This window comes from Eptesicus fuscus, chromosome 14 (assembly GCF_027574615.1).
Source record: "Eptesicus fuscus isolate TK198812 chromosome 14, DD_ASM_mEF_20220401, whole genome shotgun sequence".
Taxonomy (NCBI): domain Eukaryota; kingdom Metazoa; phylum Chordata; class Mammalia; order Chiroptera; family Vespertilionidae; genus Eptesicus; species Eptesicus fuscus.
In genome coordinates, this window is record NC_072486.1 from 76,733,976 (window position 1) to 76,751,989 (window position 18,014).

Here is an 18,014-nt window from a genome sequence, read left to right on the forward strand (position 1 = left end):
CTTAAAGTGTCCTGATTGCAGCCTTATTGGGGTGTGCCTGCCTCTAACACCCATGCTCCTTCATACATTCCAAGGCTTAATCACTGTCCCTTGGGAACTCTCTGGGCTTCATTTCTCCACAACCAAAGAGCAATATTCAAATGTTTCTTTGCTTACACTGAACATTGCTATTCTTATTTTCCCCCCTTAATTCTCACTAGTGACCATTGCCTTTCTTAGCAAGTGATAATGGTAGAGTTTTGTTCCTTGCAAAAGGATATAATAAAGTGGACAAGACCAAAATCCAGATTACCTATCAGTGCCTCTGCTGAGATAAATGCACAACCCTTAAACCACAATGACATTGGCAGCAGAGGAAACGTCCAGTCTCAGTATTTGGCACTGGCTGTCCCCTTTGTGTTCCCAATGGTTTCCAGGCAGGGCTGTGGGCCTTATGCTACAATATGCACTCAGCTGTTGCATATTATTATGTCTCCCTTTTATGTGTCTCTTTAGTGATGTGAAGGCACCAGGGACTTGGGAGACTTTGTAAAGACACAAGACAAAGGATACTGTAGGGAGGAGATCTGGAATTAACCAGCAGTTTTAGAGGTGAGCCTGAGTTTGTTTGTGAGTGTAGAGACATCGGGGGCAGAGCAAGTGTGTGTGAACAGGTGAGCCATGCTAACCTGGCTCATTTAGCTGTACTAGAGAGCTGTGTCCTCCAGATCTGCAGGGAAGAGAGGGGATGACTCTTTATCCCACCTTGTATCACCAGTTCTCAGCCCACCAAGACCTGCTTGCCCTTTATTTTGAAATTGAAATAAAAATATCCAAACCTCTCAATTTCTTTTTATTTTCCTGTGACTTGAAAAGCCTATGCTCACCCTATCAGTGTGTCAGCCAGTGAGAAGACTCCTTTTTGGAAGTAGACTTTCTGCCGGCCTCAATGGCTCCTAGGAACTCGAGTCTTTAGTTAAGTCTAGTTAAATTTTCCTTGAACTTGTAGAAGACTCTGCATTCAAGTTGCTGAAGGGTCTGCATGAAGATGCAGGGAGGGTGGTTAGGAATGACAGAGCAGTGTCTTTGTTCAATGGACATATATGGCAGATGAACAAATATCTACAAATATTGATTTCCATTAACATAACGCAAATGTTCAAGGCATTTTTTAGAAATATATTTTTATTGATTTCAGAGAGGAAGAGAGAGGGGGAGAGAGATAAAAACATCAATGATGAGAGAGAATCATTGATCGGCTGCCTCCTGCATGCCTCCTACTGGGGATCAAGTCCAAAACCCAGGCATGTGCCCTTGACTGGAATCAAACCCGGGACCCTTCAGTCCACAGCGGATGCTCTATCCATTGAGCCTAACCAGCTAGGGCATCAAGGCATTTATTCATGTAATTGAGATTCAATTGAAATAAATGGGTCTGGATTGAGGCTTTGTGTTGGCTCTGGCTCTTGATCCCCTGGGGAGACCCAGGGATGATTCCAGGAACCTAAGGCAGCCTGAGGTCAGTGGAAAACAGGCAAGAGCAAAAACAGTTGTTGGGCTTCTGTAAGAGACGAGTTCAGGGAGGGCCAGGTCCCATGAGATGGGTATTTTTTTGGGCGGGAGTGAGGAGGATGGGAGTGGGCAGGACTTTTGTCTTTGGGTTGGTAGGTTACTGCCAGGTGAGGGACACAAGGAAAACCTGAGGGTCTCTGAGGCACAGACACCAGGGAAGGATGTGATTGTCAGGTGAAGGGTCCAAATCCTACATAGATACACTCTGTCACTCAGGACGGACCTCCTCCACAGCCTGGAACCAGCCTCTGGAAAACAGTCTCCAAGGCTTGAACAGGACGCCCAGCAGCGCAGATATGCGCCGCTTCCAAGCCATCACCCAGTCCCACAGCTTCCACCTTCCTCGCCCCCAGGTGCTGCCCACCAGCCTCTCTGCCACCCATCGCAGCTGTTCCTCAGGCCTTAAGAAAGCCAGCTCCTGCAACAGGCGGTACACGTTGTTGGAGTAGGGGGCACCTGCGTGGTCCGCCACCAAGCGCTCCACCAGCAGCAGCAGCTCCTCCACCTGGGCCTCCTGCTCCCTGCCCACTGCCCTGTTGTCAAAGGCACACACTCGACCCCCACAATCCGACACCAGAGCCCTCAGCGCATGGTTGTCAGTGTGTCGCACATACTCCTGCAGAGAGTCCCCACCCAGGTCCTCCTTGCGCGTGAACAGCACGATGGTGCGAGACACCACTTGGTCCTCAAACAGGACCTTGAGCGCTCTCACAGCCTGCTGGTCCTGCTCAGTGAAGCGGCCCAGCTGAGTCACCAGGAGCAGCGCGTGGGGCCCAGGCGCTGACAGCAGGTAGCAGTGGGCTCGTTCCTGGCACCCTGGGTCTGTCTTGGGGACCAGGGAGCTAAAAAGGTCCGGGGTGTCCATGACGTCTACATTCCACCTGTTCCACCTGCGGCTCCCCACCTCACAGGTTCTGGTCACAGAGGTGGCTCCGAGTCTGGAGACGAAGCGCCTGTGGCCCAGGATGCTGTTCCCGGTGGCGCTCTTCCCAGCCCCTGTCTTCCCCACCAGGATGAGCCTCAGCCCGGGATTCTGCAGGGCCTTCATGCTGTCAGAACCTGGAGGACAAGTGATCTGTGAGTTTCCAAACCTTAAAGCAATGTATCCTGGTTACCTGGACTCCCCAGGCCTTTGAACAAGAACATCAGTGCCTCAACTCTGCTTTCCAACCAAAGCCTTACTGAGGTCATTGGTCAGAGCTTTCTGAACTCCGAGGGCTCTTCACCACCTTTTTCTGGTTTCACCACATGCATCTGTAGATGCTCAACACCTGGTGGGCTTTACTCTAGAGCAGGGGTGGGTAACCTTTCCTCTTCCAAGGGCTATTTGGATATTTATAACCTCATTCAGTTAATATAATTCACTTAATATAAATGTATGTTGCTATGAAAAAAGCTCCTAGGTTTATTGAATTTTGAGAACTGACTACTGTTGCCCTGGCAGGGCCAGATCAAATGATTTAGCGGGCCTTAAACAGCCTGAGGGCAAGATGTTCTCCAACATTGTTCCAGAGGATGCCCCTTCTTAACTCCAGGTATGGCCTCACCCATTATCCCTGCTCCCCCACAACCTGTGAGCTGGCCCTATTTGAGGCTTCAGTGGCCTCTGCCATACTTCTCCCAGATTCCAGCCTGCCTGTGGAAGACGGGCATGAGGGGGCAGTAGGCCTGGGGGTGAAGGGCTGTCTAGAGTCCCAGACACCCTGGGTTTGATTCACTGCCCTTTCATGGGCCAGCCATGCCATCTTGGAAGTTGCCAATCAAGTGTTAAAACTTTGTACAAAAAATAGGAATAATAGTAAAGTTGTTTCTTCCAGGGCTGTTGAGAGGGTTGAATGAGATCACCTTTTTCCTTCTTCCTTCTCTCCCTTCCTCCTTCCTTCTTCTTCCCCTCCCTCCTCATACCTCCCGTCCCTCATAATCCTGCAGCCTGCTAATAAGACACCTGCTTAACCCTCCATGTTCTCTAACATTCTACCTGGTGTATCCCTCTCTAGTGCATGATATGATACCCTGTACATCCTCTTCTGTGCAGATCAGAGTAGGTTTATTATCCTCATTTTACATTGGGGAATGGAGGCCCAGGCTAGTCAAGGAAGTTCATATTCTCCCAGTTTGACAGAGGCAAGGACCCAACTAAAATGAACATCTCAGAGCTCTTGCTGTTTTTACCTGAGACACTTCAGAGACATGTTTGGGGTTATCTGCTCAGTCCTGAGTTTTCCAATTTTTATCATTATCCAGGACTCATACCTGGAGGTAAGTATTCAGTGCACATGTCCTTACCATAGGCACTTTCTTCATCTCTTGCCATCTTCCGTCCTCCCATGCTTACCTGAAAGAGTTCCAAACACTGTTCATTCATTCTTCAAATAGGTTTAACTACCTATGATGTGTCAGCTCAACTCCAAAGAGCTGGTGACACCACAGTGACAAAGTCATCTTTCTTACTTCCCCTGAACATCAGAATCGAAGGGAAAACACTGGAAGGGCTGGGAAGTGGTGGGAATAATATTGTGAGAGCATTTCATGAGCTTGATGTTTTTTTTTTCAGGGACATAAAATCCAAGGGGCAGAATGGAGATTTAACACTCATGCCAGTGAGAAAGCTATTGTTATTATTTTTCCTTGGTAGTTCTATGTCTATGAAAAAAAATCTGTAGATACTAAAATTTTCCAGGAGATTTAGAATAGAGGGGAGACTTTGGAAATAGAGGGGAGACTTTGAGAACTTGAAAATTTTCTCAGCGAACGAAGGATCCAATTAGGGTAGATGGCCTGGGAGATGTACAAGAACAGAACAGAAATTTTTGTTTTGAAAATTGGAAAAGAAACATGTGTTAGGTGATCTGGAGCCTCTGACAATGCTCTTGGGAAGTCAACTCACTGTCCTGTCTCAATGTGTCTAAATATGATCAGTGTCCTGGAGAGACTAGGACACTCCCCTCCAACTCCTGACATCCTGGCCCAAAGCTGAGGCTTCTCCAAGTAAAGTGACTCCAGCCAGTCAGTCATCATTTAACACAATGGAACTTTCTGTGCTCACCGAGTTCCTGTGCACAGTGCACAGTCCCGAGTAAGACAGTGGGTATCCAGGCTAGAGGAGATATTTGCTGATGCTCCTGAAGCTACTGTGTGTGAAACTCAGACATCCTTACACACCTGGGAGTGTGGAGTTACTATTTCTAGGTCCCGCTCCCCTTCCTGGTACTTATTAGAACCAAGGTACTTACTCAGCAAGCTTCTTACAGGCACTGAATTCTTCCCTGTCCTCACAACTCCTACTCCCTTGCCGCTCCCTTCCCCTGCTGGGGCTCACCTTTCCTGCAGAATTGGTGACAGGCTCTGACGCTGGCCCCAGAAGCCCCTGACCTACTGCTGTCCTCTGGTTGTGAGTTCAGCAGACTCTTCCTCCCAGCACACAGGGAAGTGACTTGACTTTCAGACCTCAGAGGCAGGAAGCCCCAGGGGGTGGGGCCCACGGGTGACAAATTAAAGAGACAGGAACACTCACCACTGAAGCATTGGGTTGGGAAGTTCCCACTGTGAAGCCCTGCTTGGGGCTGTGGTGATGTCCTCAGAAGGTTCCTGTGACACAACAGCTTGTCCCCCTCAGGGGCTATAGCCTCAGAGAAGAGCATTTTAGGTTTCTGAGCCCTGTTTTAACTTCTAGCCTTGATCACTAATCTTAACTCCTTTTGCTTTTAGGTCTTTACCTATAAACTGGCCTCTTGAGACCCTTCTTCCTTGGGACAGTGCCACCAAGGTGGTCCTTGTGCCAGGAATCACATGAAAAACCTCATCTTTCTCAAAGGAAAGGAATGTTTTCCCAACTATTAAAAATGGAACAGCAGGGAGAGTGTGAAAACTTTCCTTGAGGGATTACTCTGGCCACCTTTGTAGGTCTCTTCCACCAGAAGGTCATGAAAAGGTGAGGAAAATTGCCAGTTACTGCATGAAGGGAGGGAGACCACCACAGGCGGGCACCTGACCTGGTTAGGTCATTAACAAGGATGTGACCTTGCCTAACTCATACACACTCCTGGAGTTGACTTTGCCCATATAGTGAGAGGTTTCACTTAATCTGAAGCTAATCGCCTGGCGTCTGATTTTCACCCATTCTTGCCAGCTCCTTATCTCTAGTGAAGAAACCAGCTCCACCTAGTTTTTCCCCATCAGCTTTATCGAGATATAGTTGACGAGGTGCCATTGTATAAGTTTGAAGTATACAATGTGTTGATTTGATAAATTTATATATTTAAAAAATAACCACTATCATACTGTTTGTTAACTCCTGCATTAGGTGCCACAATTACTATATCTTTTCTGTATTGAGAACATTAAAAATCTACTCTCTTAGCAACTTTCAAGTACATAATACAGGGTTGTTAGCTATAACCACTATGCTGTGCATTCAATCCCCAGAATGTGTTAATCTCTAACTGGAAGTTTTTACTGTTTGACCAACATCTCCCCATTTCTCCCATCTACCAGCCCTTGGTAACCAGCATTCTACCCTCCATTTCTATCAGTTTTTATTTTAAAAGTACACACACACACACACACACACACACACACACACACACACAAAGGACATCATATAGTATTTATTTTCCTCATTAATACTAGCGTTACTTTGCAAGTGCCCTCAAGTTCCATCTGTAAATGGCAAGATGTCTTCTTATTTTCATGGCAGAAAACACACACACCACACACACACCACACACACACACACACACACACACACACACACACACACACACAAACACAGGCAAAAGTATGCTTACAGTTATGAGTACTCAAAACACAAAATTGAATCTTTCATTTTTTATTAATTACTAGAGGCCCGGTGCATGAAATTCGTGCACAAGATGGGTTTCCCTCAGCCTAGCCTGCACCCTCTCCAATCCAGGACTGCTGGCTCCCAACTGCTTGCCTGCCTGCCTTCCTTATTGCCCCTAACCGCTTCTGTCTGCCAACCTGATTTCCCCCTAACCAGTCCCCTGCCAGCCTGATTGATGTCTAACTGCTCCCCTGCCAGCCTGTTTACCCCCAACTTCCCTCCTCTGCTGGCCTGGTCACCCCTAACTGCCATCTCCTGCAGGCTTGATAGCCCCAACTGCCCTCCCTTGCAGGTATGGTCCCTCCAAACTGCCCTCCCCTGCAGGCCATCTTGTGGTGGTCATCTTGTGTCCACATGGGGGCAGCCATCTTGTGTGTTCGAATGATGGTCAATCTGCATATTACTCTTTTATTAGATAGGATAGAGGCCTGGTGCACAGGTGGGGACTAGCTGGTTTGCCCTGAAGGGTGTCCCAGATCAAGGTGGGGGTTCCCTTGGGGTGTGGGGCAGCCTGGGCGAGGGGCCTGTGGTGGTTTGCAAGCTGGCCACACCCCCCAGCGACCCAAGCAGAGGCCCTGGTATCTGGGGTTTATTTATCTTCTACAATTGAAACTTTGTAGCCTGGAGTGGAGCCAAGCCTTCTGCTTGCTCCATGGTGGCAGGGGATTTATTTACCTTCTATAATTGAAACTTTGTAGCATTAAGCGGAGGCCTGGGCTGGCCAGGGTGTGCAGAAAGCTTGGCTTCCTCCATTGCCTGGGAAACCCAAGCCTCCCTCCTGCTTTCTCTGTGGCCACAGCCATCTTGGTTGGGTTAATTTGCATGCTTGCTCTGATTGGCTGGTGGGTGTGGTTTATGGTTGTGGCTTGTGGGTGTAGCGGAGTGATGGTTAATTTGCATATCATTCTTTTCTTAGATAGGCCTAGAGGCTTGGTGCACGAAATTCATGCATGGGGATGGGGGGGGGGCATGTCCGTCAGGCCAGCCTGCACCCTCTCCAATCTGGGACCCCTCAAGGGATGTCCGACTGCCTGTTTAGGCCCGATTCTGGTGGGATCGGGCCTAAACGGGCAGTCGGACTTCCCTCTCACAATCCAGAACTGCTGGCTCCCAACTGCTTGCCTGCCTGCCTTCCTGATTGCCTCTAACTGCTTCTGCCTGCCAGCCTGATCACCTGCTAACCACTCCCCTGCCAGCCTGATTGATTCCTAACTGCTCCCTTGCAGCGTGTTTGCCCCTAACTGCCCTCCCCTTTAGGCCTGCTCACCCCTAACTGCCCTCCCCTGCAGGCCTGGTCCCCCCAACTGCTCTCCTCTGCAGGCCTGGTTCCCACCCAACTGCCCTTCTCTGCAGGCCCGGTCACCCCCAACTTTCCTCCTCTGCTGGCCTGGTCACCCCTAACTGCCTTCCTCTGCAGGCTTGATTGCCCCCAATTGCCCTCCCTTGCAGGCCTGGTCCCTCCCAACTGCCCTCCCATGCTGGTCTGATTGCCCCCATTGCCCTCCCTTGCAGGCCTGGGTCACCCCCAACAGCCCTCCCCTGCTTGCCATCTTGTGGTGGCCATCTTGTGTCCACATGGGGGCAGGATCTTTGACCACATGGGGGCAGCCATCTTGTGTGTTGGAGTGATGGTCAATCTGCATATTACTCTTTTATTAGATAGGATAGAGGCCTGGTGCGTGGGTGGGGGCCAGCTGGTTTGCCCTGAAGGGTATCCTGGATCAGGGTGGGGGTTTCCTTGGGGTGTGGGGCAGCCTGGATGAAGGGCCTGTAGTGGTTTGCAGGCTGGCCACAACCCCTGGTGATGCAAGCAGAGGCCCTAGTATCTGGGATTTATGTACCTTCTACAATTGAAACTTTGTAGCCTGTTGCAGAGCCAAGTCTCCTGCTCACTCCGAGGCTGGCAGCCATTTCTTTTGGGGTTTGTGTATATCTTCTATAATTGAAACTTTGTAGCCTGGAGTGGAGGTCTGGCTGGCCAGGGCTGCAGAAGCTTTGCTTCCTCCATTGCCGGGGGCAACCCTTGCCTCCTGCTCTTTCCAGCTCCGTAGCTGCCTCCATTTCTATTTGCATTTGTTTACCTTCTTAATTGAAACTTTGTAGCCTTGAGTGGAGGCTTAGACCTGCCAAGGGCAGGCGGAAAGCTTGGCTTCCTTTGTTACTGGGGAAACCCAAGCCTCCCTTCTGCTCTCTGTGGCTGTAGCCATCTTGGTTTGGGTTTATTTGCATATTTGCTCCTGATTGGCTGGTGTGCGTGGCTTATGGTTGTAGCGGTGTTAGGGTCAATTTGCATATTACTATTTTATTAGGTAGGATTATATGATTCATTTTGCACACTAACAACTGTAAACCTACTTTTGCCCAACTGTGTGTATCATACCTAATAATAGACAAACATGTAAACTGACCGTACCTCCGCTACTTCCACATCCAATCAGAGTGAGTATGCAAGTTAATCTAACAAAGATGGAGGTTTATTTGCATATGTAAGCACCCATCAGCCTGGGTCTTGGGAACTTTCTCAGCACCCAGGTCACTCTGAGGTAGGCACATAGGTCCTGAGCAACCTGAGAAGGGCCTGAGCCAGGGGGCTCCTGGGTAGGGGCGGAGCCCGTGATCAGAGGGAGCAGCCCCCAGCCTTTGCCAGAGGCTTGGTCCTAGGCAGGGGTGGAGCAGGTTATTGGAGGGAGCTGGAGGGCCCCTGCCCAGGCCGAAAGAGTGGGGAGTGGGCCTAAGCCACAGACTGGCCTTCCTTTGTGGAAGGTGACCAGACTGATCAGGGAAAGGCACCAGCCCCATCACCCCACTGCTTCAGCCACTGCCAGTCACTGCAGCCACCAAGATATTTTCATCAACATGGACTCCATTCCCTTCACCATGAAAAATAACAACTTTCTTTAGGCATTTTCAAGATGTATCTTTCATAGGCTATGACATTTCTTTCTTTCTTTTTTTTTTCCTCACCTGAGGATATGATTCCATTGATTTATAGAGAATGTGAAGAGAAAGGGGAAGACAGAGGGAAACATCAAAGTGAGAGGAACACTTTGATTGGTTGCCTCCTGAATGATCCCTGACCAGGGCCCCAGCCAGGGAGGAGCCTGCAGCCTAGGTACATGCCCTTGATCAGAATCAAACCCGGACCCTGCGGTTGGCAAGCCTAGGCATTATCCGCTGAGCCAAACCGGTTAGGGCAGGATATGACATTTCTTAGGCCTCCAGCAGTGGACCCTCGTTTTTTTTCTCCGGGAGTGTGATAGAAAAGATCACCTTTTTGGATTCTTATAACCAAGTTACTAAGAATATTACCAGTGGTGTACAGGGAGCTTAGCCAATGAGCGGTCAGAAAAGGTGTTTGCTCTGTAGTTCACCCCTATTGCCTCCAATCTCTGGCTCCACCCCTGCCAAGGCCTAAAGCCTCGGGCCTGTAAGGGGCCCCCAGCTCCCTCTGATCATGGGCTCCGCCCTTGCCCAGGCTCCAAGCCTCTGCCAGGCTCTAATCCATCAGTAGGACATGCCCTGAGGGATCCCAGTATATGATGGGCTGAGGGATTCCCCCTAAGTGCACGAATTTTGTGCACCAGGCCCCGTGTGTGTGTGTGTGTGTGTGTGTGTGTGTGTGTGTGTGTGTGTGTGTGTATCACATCATCATTATCTATTCATCCACAGATCCATAGACAGGAAAGATTTTATATGGATCATATGATGGTTCGATTTTTGATTTTTTGTTGACACTTCATACTGTTTTTCATAGAACCTGCACTAAGTTACATTCCTAGGGACAGTGTACAAAGTTTCCAATTTCTCCCCATTCTCACCAGACTTGTTATATCTTTTTTTTAAATTACTTTATTGATTAAGGTATCACATATTTGTCATCAACCCCCCCATTCCTATCCCAAACCCCCCCCACACGCATGCCCCTATCCCCCTGATGTCTGTGATCACTGGTTAGGCTCATATGCAAGCACACAAGTCCTTTGGTTGATCTATCTCTCTTGTCCCCACCCTCCCCTACCTTCCCTCTGAGGTCTGACAGTCTGATCGATGCTGTTCTTGTTCTTAAGTCTATGTTGTTCATCTTTTCCCCTAGATGAGTGAGCTCATGTGATACTAGGAATACACTTATAGGAACCGAAAATGAGACAAGCAATAATGGTTATGCTGAGAGGCAAATGAATCAGTCTATAGTGAGTTTCTTTCTGGGCCAACAGTTCTTTTGAGTCCCGATTTCTATGTCCAACAGTTGTTTATGTGTACATAACAGCAATGATATTTCAGTTCTGGATGGTGGACAAATGGTGGTAATGCAGGTCCGACCCTCTCTGGTTTGGTCCTGGGCAATCTGCAGTGACGCACATCTGCTGACTGGTAGTATGGCAAAGCATCGTCAGCGTCTTCCATCTCTGTACTGTTTCTCTTCTGACTTCATGGCTTGAGCACTCCTGTCAATCCCTCTCTGTTGCAGGAATCCACATGGTCTCGGAGTTGTTTTCTGAAAATATACAAACATATTCTCGAGCAAAAGTTAATAAAGGAATATTTTCTATAAATTTGACTTGGGACTCGTGCACCTAGGTCCGGGTGAGGCCACGCGCCCCTGGGTCCGGGAGAGGCCACGCGCCCCCGGGTCCGGGTGAGGCCATGTGTCCCCGGGTCCGGGTGAGGCCTCGCGCACCTAGGTCCGGGTGAGGCCACATGCCCCTGGGTCTGGGAGAGGCCACGCGCCCCTGGGTCCAGGTGAGGCCATGTGTCCCTGGATCCGGGTGAGGCTGAGTCCTGGGTCCGGGTGAGGCCACGCGCCCCTGGGTCTGGGAGAGGCCACGCGCCCCTGGGTCCGGGTGAGGCCATGTGTCCCTGGATCCGGGAGAGGCCTCGCGCATCTAGGTCCGGGTGAGGCCAAGCGCCCCTGGGTCTGTGAGAGGCCACGCGCCCCCGGGTCCGGGTGGGGCCTCGTGCACCTAGGCCCGGGTGGGGCCGCGTGCCCCTGGGTCTGGGGGAGGCCAGGAGTCCCTGGGTCCGGGTGAGACCGTGTGTCCCTGGATCTGGGTGAGGCCTCGTGCGCCTAGGCCCGGGTGAGGCCACGTGCCCCTGGGTCTGGGGGAGGCCAGGCGTCCCTGGGTCCGGGTGAGACCGTGTGTCCCTGGATCCGGGTGAGGCCTCGTGCACCTAGGCCCGGGTGAGGCCACGTGCCCCTGGGTCTGGGAGAGGCCAAGCGTCCCTGGGTCCGGGTGAGACCATGAGTCCCTGGATCTGGGTGAGGCCTCGTGTACCTAGGCCCGGGTGAGGCCACGTGCCCATGGGTCTGGGAGAGGCCAAGCGTCCCTGGGTCCGGGCGAGACCATGTGTCCCTGGATCCGAGTGAGGCCTCGTGCACCTAGACCCGGGTGAGGCCACGTGCCCCTGGGTCTGGGAGAGGCCACGCACCCCTGGGTCCGGGCGAGACCATGTGTCCCTGGATCCAGGTGAGGCCTCGTGCACCTAGGCCCGGGTGAGGCCACGTGCCCCTGGGGCTGGGAGAGGCCAAGCGTCCCTGGGTCCGGGTGAGACCATGTGTCCCTGGATCTGGGTGAGGCCTCATGCACCTAGGCCCGGGTGAGGTCACGTGCCCCTGGGTCTGGAGGAGGCCAAGCGCGCATGGGTCCGGGTGAGACCATGTGTCCCTGGATCCGGATGAGGCCTCGTGCACCTAGGCCCGGGTGAGGCCACGTGCCCCTGGGTCTGGGAGAGGACAAGCGTCCCTGGGTCCGGGTGAGACCATGTGTCCCTGGATCCGGGTGAGGCCTCATGCACCTAGGCCCGGATGAGGCCACGTGCCCCTGGGTCTGGGGGAGGCCAAGCGCCCCTGGGTCCGGGTGAGGCCATGTGTCCCTGGATCCGGGTGAGGCCTCGTACACCTAGGCCCGGGTGAGGCCACGTGCCCCTGGGTCTGGGAGAGGCCAAGCGTCCCTGGGTCCGGGTGAGACCATGTGTCCCTGGATCCGGATGAGGCCTCGTGCACCGAGGCCCGGGTGAGGCCACATGCCCCTGGGTCTGGGAGAGGCCAAGCGTCCCTGGGTCCGGGTGAGACCATGTGTCCCTAGATCCGGGTGAGGCCACATGCCCCTTAGTCCAGGTGAAGCCGTGCCCCTGGGTCCGGCCGAGACCAAACCAGAGGGAGTCGGACCTCCGTTACCACCATTTGTCCACCATCCAGAGCTGAGGGGTCAGCGCTGACATGTACACATAAGGAACTGGTGGACATTGAAATTTGGTCTCAAAAGAACTGTTGGTCCAGAAAGAAACTCACTACAGACTGATTCATTTGCCTGTCAGCATAACTATTATTGCTCGTCTCACATTCAGTTCTCATAAGTATATATCTAGTGACATATGATCTCGCTCATCTAGGGGAAATGATGAACAACATAGACTGAGGAACAAGAACAGAACCAGAAGCAAGGAGGCATCGATCGGACTATCGGACCTCAGAGGGAGGATAGGGGAGGGTCGGGGGAGGGGGAGAGTTCAACCAAAGGACTTGTATGCATGCATATGAGCCTATCCAATGGTTAAGTTCAACAGGGGGTTGGGGCATGCGTGGGGATGGGGGGGATGGGAATGGGGGGATGAGGACAAATATGTGACACCTTAATCAATAAAGAAATTTAAAAAAAAAAAAAAATTTGACTTGGGATCCTTTTTCATTTTTTCGCCCAAACGATTTTCCTCTGGCTTGTTTTGTCACCTTGTGTGTTTTTCATGGGTGTCTTGCTGTTAGCATTACAAATGAAAGTTAATTTTCTAAAGTAAAAATTTTCTAGATGTAATTTATTTACAGGATATTTTTCCTTACATGATATTCTTCTACTATCCCCCCTTTTTTGGTTTAAATATTGGGAGGCTTTTGGAAATTTTATGCTGTAATCTTGATAGCTTTTAAATTTTACATTTTTGCACTAAAATGTGATTGCTTTAGGTTCATTATATGTTACGCAATTTTACCATGAGATGAACTACCAATAAAAATTTTAGTTAACATTTTAGGAACAGCTTTTTTTGTCCAGTACAATTGATTTTTCTAGAGTATTTGCTTATTTTGATTGGCCAATTTAAATTAGTCTGAAAACATGACTACTATTTTACTGTCAAATTTAATACTCTAACAACCATCTTGTTTTACCCTGTAATTATTAGTGGAGAGGATTATTTGCCTTCTTTTTTTTCCATATTTTTTTTTATTTAGGTATTATATGTGTACATATCTTACCATTATCCCCCCCACACCCATACATGCCCTCACCCCCCAGAGTTTTGTGTCCATTGGTTATGCTAATGTGCTTGCATACAAGTCCTTCGGTTGATCTCTTATCTCCCCCACCTCTCCCTAACCTTCCTGCTGTAATTTGACAGTCTGTTTGATGCTTTACTGTCTCTGTATCTATATTTTTGTTAATGAGTTTATAATGTTCTTTATTATCCATAAATGAGTGAGATCATGTGTGTATTTTTCTTTCATTGACTGGCTTATTTCACTTAGCATATTGTTCTCCAATTCCATCCAGGTTGCTGCAAAAGATGAGAATTCCTTCTCTTTTTTTTATATATTTTATTGATTTTTTACAGAGAGGAAGAGAGAGGGATAGAGAGTTAGAAACATCGATGAGAGAGAAACATCGATCAGCTGCCTCCTGCATACCCCCTACTGGGGATGTGCCCGCAACCAAGGTACATGCCCTTGACCGGAATCGAACCTGGGACCCTTGAGTCTGCAGGCCGACGCTCTATCCACTGAGCCAAACCGGTTTCGGCAAATTCCGTCTTTTTTATGGCAGCATAGTATTCCATTGTGTAGATGTACCACAGTTTTCTGATCCAGTCATCTGCTGATGGGCACCTAGGTTGTTTCCAACTCTTAGCTATTGTAAATTGTGCTGCTATGAATAAAGGGGTGCATATATCCTTTCTGATTGGTGTTTCTAGTTTCTTCAGATATATTCCCAGGAGTGGGATTACTGGGTCAAATGGGAGTTCCATTTTCAGTTTTTTGAGGAAACTCCATACTGTTCTCCACAGTGGCTGCACCAGTCTGCATTCCCACCAGCAGTGTACGAGGGTTCCTTTTTCTCTGCATCCTCGCCAACACTTGTTGTTTGTTGATTTGTTGATGATGGCCATTCTGACAGGTGTGAGATGGTACCGCATTGTTGTTTTGATTTGCATCTCTCGGATAATTAATGACTTTGAGCATGTTTTCATGTGTCTGTTGGCCTTCTTTCTGTCTTCTTTTGAAAAGATTCTATTTAGGTCCGTTGCCCATTTTTTTTATTGGATCATTTATCTTCCTTTTATTAAGTTGCATAAGCTGCCTGTAGATGTTGGAGATAAAACCTTTATCAGTGATAGCATTTGCAAATATGTTCTCCCATAGAGTGGGCTTTCTTGTTGTTTTGTTGATGGTTTCTTTTGCTGTACAAAAGCTTTTTATTTTGATGTAGTCCCATTTGTTAATTTTCTCTTTAGTTTCCAAAGCCCTAGGGGCAGTGTCAGTGAAGAAGTTCTTTTGGCATATGTCTGAGATTTTGTTGCCTGTGAATTCCTCTAGTATTTTTATGGTTTCCCATCTTATGTTTAAGTCCTGTATCCATTTTGAGTTGATTTTTGTGTATGGTGTAAGTTGGTGATCTAGTTTCATTTTTTTGCATGTATCTGTCCAATTTTCCCAACACCATTTATTGAAAAGACTGTCTTGACTCCATTGTATATTCATGCCTCCTTTGTCAAATATTAATTGAGCATAGTGGTTTGGGTCGATATCTGGATTCTCTATTCTGTTCCATTGATCTATATGTCTGTTCTTGTGCCAGTACCAGGCTGTTTTGAGGACTGTGGCTTTGTAATACATCTTGAGGTCTGGTATTGAGATCCCTCCTACTTTATTCTTCTTTCTCAGGATTGCTGTGGCTATTCGGGGTCTTTTTTTTATTCCAGATGAATTTTTGGAGAGTTCTTTCTAGGTCTGTGAAATATGCTGTTGGTATTTTGGTGGGGAGTGCATTGAATCTGTAGATTGCTTTGGGTAATATGGACATTTTAATGATGTTGATTCTACCAATCCATGAAAAAGGTATGTTCTTCCATCTGTTTATGTCTTCCTCTATCTCTTTTTTCAGTGTCTTGTAGTTTTCCGTGTATAGGTCTTTTACCACCTTAGTTAAGTTTATTCCTAGGTATCTTAGTTTTTTTGGTGTGATGGTAAATGGGATTGCTTTTTTAGTCTCTCTTTCTGTAAGTTCAATATTGGTTTATAGAAATGCCATAGATTTCTTGGCGTTAATTTTGTATCCTACTACATTGCCAAATTCATTTATTAAGTCTACTAGCCGCCCATTGCAGGAAAACTCCTGCAAGAATAGGGCTTCCTGCAGCCTGAGCGAAGCTCCCACCCGTCTCCGCTGCCTCGCTCCCTCCCGTCTACTCGGCCTCGCTCCCTCCCACCCGTCTCCGCTGCCTCACTCCCTCCCTTCTCCGCTGCCTTGCTCACTCCCTTCTCCACTGCCTCGCTCACTCCCTTCTCCTCCGCCCCACTCACTCCCTTCTCCCCTGCCCTGCCTGCTTCCCTCTTTTCTCCACCGCCCCGCTTGCTTACTTCTCTGCAGCTTTGCTCCCTTCTGCAGTGCTTGGCTTCCTTCTCCACTGTCTTCAGTCTTTGCTCTGCACCTGGATATGCAAGTTAACTGCCATCTTGGCTGGGTTAATTTGCATATCACTCTTGATTGGCTGGTGGGCGTGGCTGGTGGGTGTAGTGGAGTGATGGTTAATTTGCATATTACTGCTTTATTAGATAGGATTAGGTTTTTGATGGAGTCTTTTGGGTTTTTTATGTACAATATCATGTCATCTGCAAATAAGGACAGCTTCACTTCTTCTTTTCCAATTTGGATGCCTCTTATTTCTTCTTCTTGTCTAATTGCAATGGCTAATACTTCCACAACTATGTCAAACAGGAGTGGTGAGAGAGGGCATCCCTGTCTTGTTCCTGTTCTTAGGGGAAATGGTTTTAGTTTTTGCCCACTGAGAATGATGTTTGCTGTGGGTTTATCATATATAGCTTTTACTATGTTGAGGTATGATCCTTCTATTCCCACTTTATTGAGAGTTTTTATCAAGAAAGGGTGTTGGATTTTGTCAAATACTTTTTCTGCATCTATTGATATGACTATGTGATTTTTTTCTCTCAATTTGTTTATGTGATGTATCACGTTTATTGATTTGCGGATATTGTACCATCCTTGCATTCCTGGGATAAATCGTACTTGGTCATGGTGTATGATCTTTCTGATATACTGCTGGAGCCGATTTGCTAGAATTTTGTTGAGGATTTTGGCATCTATGTTCATGAGGGATATTGGTCTATAATTCTCTTTCATTGTGTTGTCTTTATCTGGTTTTGGTATTAGGGTGATGCTGGCTTCATAGAAGGAGCCTGGAAGTGTTCCTTACTCTTGAATTTTTTGGAATAGTCTGAGGAGGATAGGTTTTAGTTCTTCCTTGAATGTTTGGTAAAACTCTCCTGTGAAGCCATCAGGCCCCGGGCTTTTGTTTGCCAGAAACTTTTTGATGACTGCTTCAATTTCTTCCATAGTTATTGGCCTGTTGAGCTGTTTAGATTCTTCCTGATTGAGTTTTGGAGGTTATATTTTTCTTGGGTTATGTTCATTTCCTCCAGGTTGGCCAGTTTATTGGAATAGAGTTGTTCATAGTATTTTGTAACAATCCTTTGTATTTCTGTGGGGTCTGTTGTTATTTCACCACTTTCATTTCTAATTTTGTTTATTTGGGTCCTCTCTCTTTGCTTCTTGGTGAGCCTGGATAGAGGTTCATCAATCTTGTTTATCCTTTCAAAGAACCAACTCTTGGTTTTGTTGATCTTTTGTATTGTTTCTTTGGTCTCTATGTCGTTTATCTCCGCTCTGATCTTTATTATTTCCTTCCTTCTGCTTACACTGGGCTTTTCTTGTTGCTCTCTCTCTAACTCTTTGAGTTGTTGGGTTAGGTAATTTATTACCATTGTTTCTGGTTTTTTGCAGTAGCCTTGTAGAGTTATGAACTTCCCTCTCAGGACTGCTTTTGCTGTGTCCCATAGATTTTGGATTGTTTTGTTTTCATTGTCATTTGTTGCCATGATGTTTTTTATTTCTTCCTTGATGTCTTTGGTAACCCAATAATTGTTTAATAGCATGCTGTTTAGTCTCCATGTGTTTGATTTCTTTAGATTGTTTTTATTGTAGTTGATTTCCAGTTTTATGCCGCTATGATCTGAGAAGATACTTGATATGATTTCTATCTTCTTAAATTTGGAGAGACTTTGCCTATGTCCTAACATATGGTCTATCTTTGAAAATGACCCATGTGCACTTGAGAAGAATGTATATTCTGTGGCTTTGGGGTGAAATGTTCTGAAGATGTCGATTAATTCCATCTGGTCTAGTGAGTCATTTAGGATTGATGTTTCTTTGCTGATTTTGTGTTTAGAGGATTTGTCCAATGGTGATAATGGGGTATTAAAGTCTCCTACTATGATTGTATTGCTGTCAATCTCTCCTTTGATATCTTCCAGGAGTTTTTTTTTATGTATTTG

At 47.8% G+C, this 18,014-nt stretch overlaps 1 protein-coding gene across 1 annotated transcript; it reads right to left on the reverse strand.

The window, feature by feature from the left end:
* Nucleotides 1-1,409: 1,409 nt before the first annotated feature.
* LOC103295912 (GTPase IMAP family member 1-like) lies at nucleotides 1,410-4,941 on the reverse strand. The gene is made up of 3 exons (XM_008152394.3): nucleotides 4,871-4,941; nucleotides 3,838-3,886; nucleotides 1,410-2,610 (listed from the first exon to the last, which is right to left on the reverse strand). Exons 2-3 carry the CDS (start codon nucleotides 3,878-3,880, stop codon nucleotides 1,760-1,762), a joined length of 894 nt encoding a protein of 297 aa, XP_008150616.2. The 5' UTR covers nucleotides 3,881-3,886; nucleotides 4,871-4,941; the 3' UTR covers nucleotides 1,410-1,759.
* Nucleotides 4,942-18,014: the final 13,073 nt, after the last annotated feature.

Coding starts and splice junctions, on each gene's coding strand:
- LOC103295912 (XM_008152394.3), bottom strand. CDS start 3,880: ATGGGAGGACGGAAGATGGCAAGAGATGAAGAAAGTGCCTATG. Junction 2,611..3,837: donor AGATGAAGAAAGTGCCTATG/GTAAGGACATGT, acceptor CTTGTCCTCCAG/GTTCTGACAGCATGAAGGCC.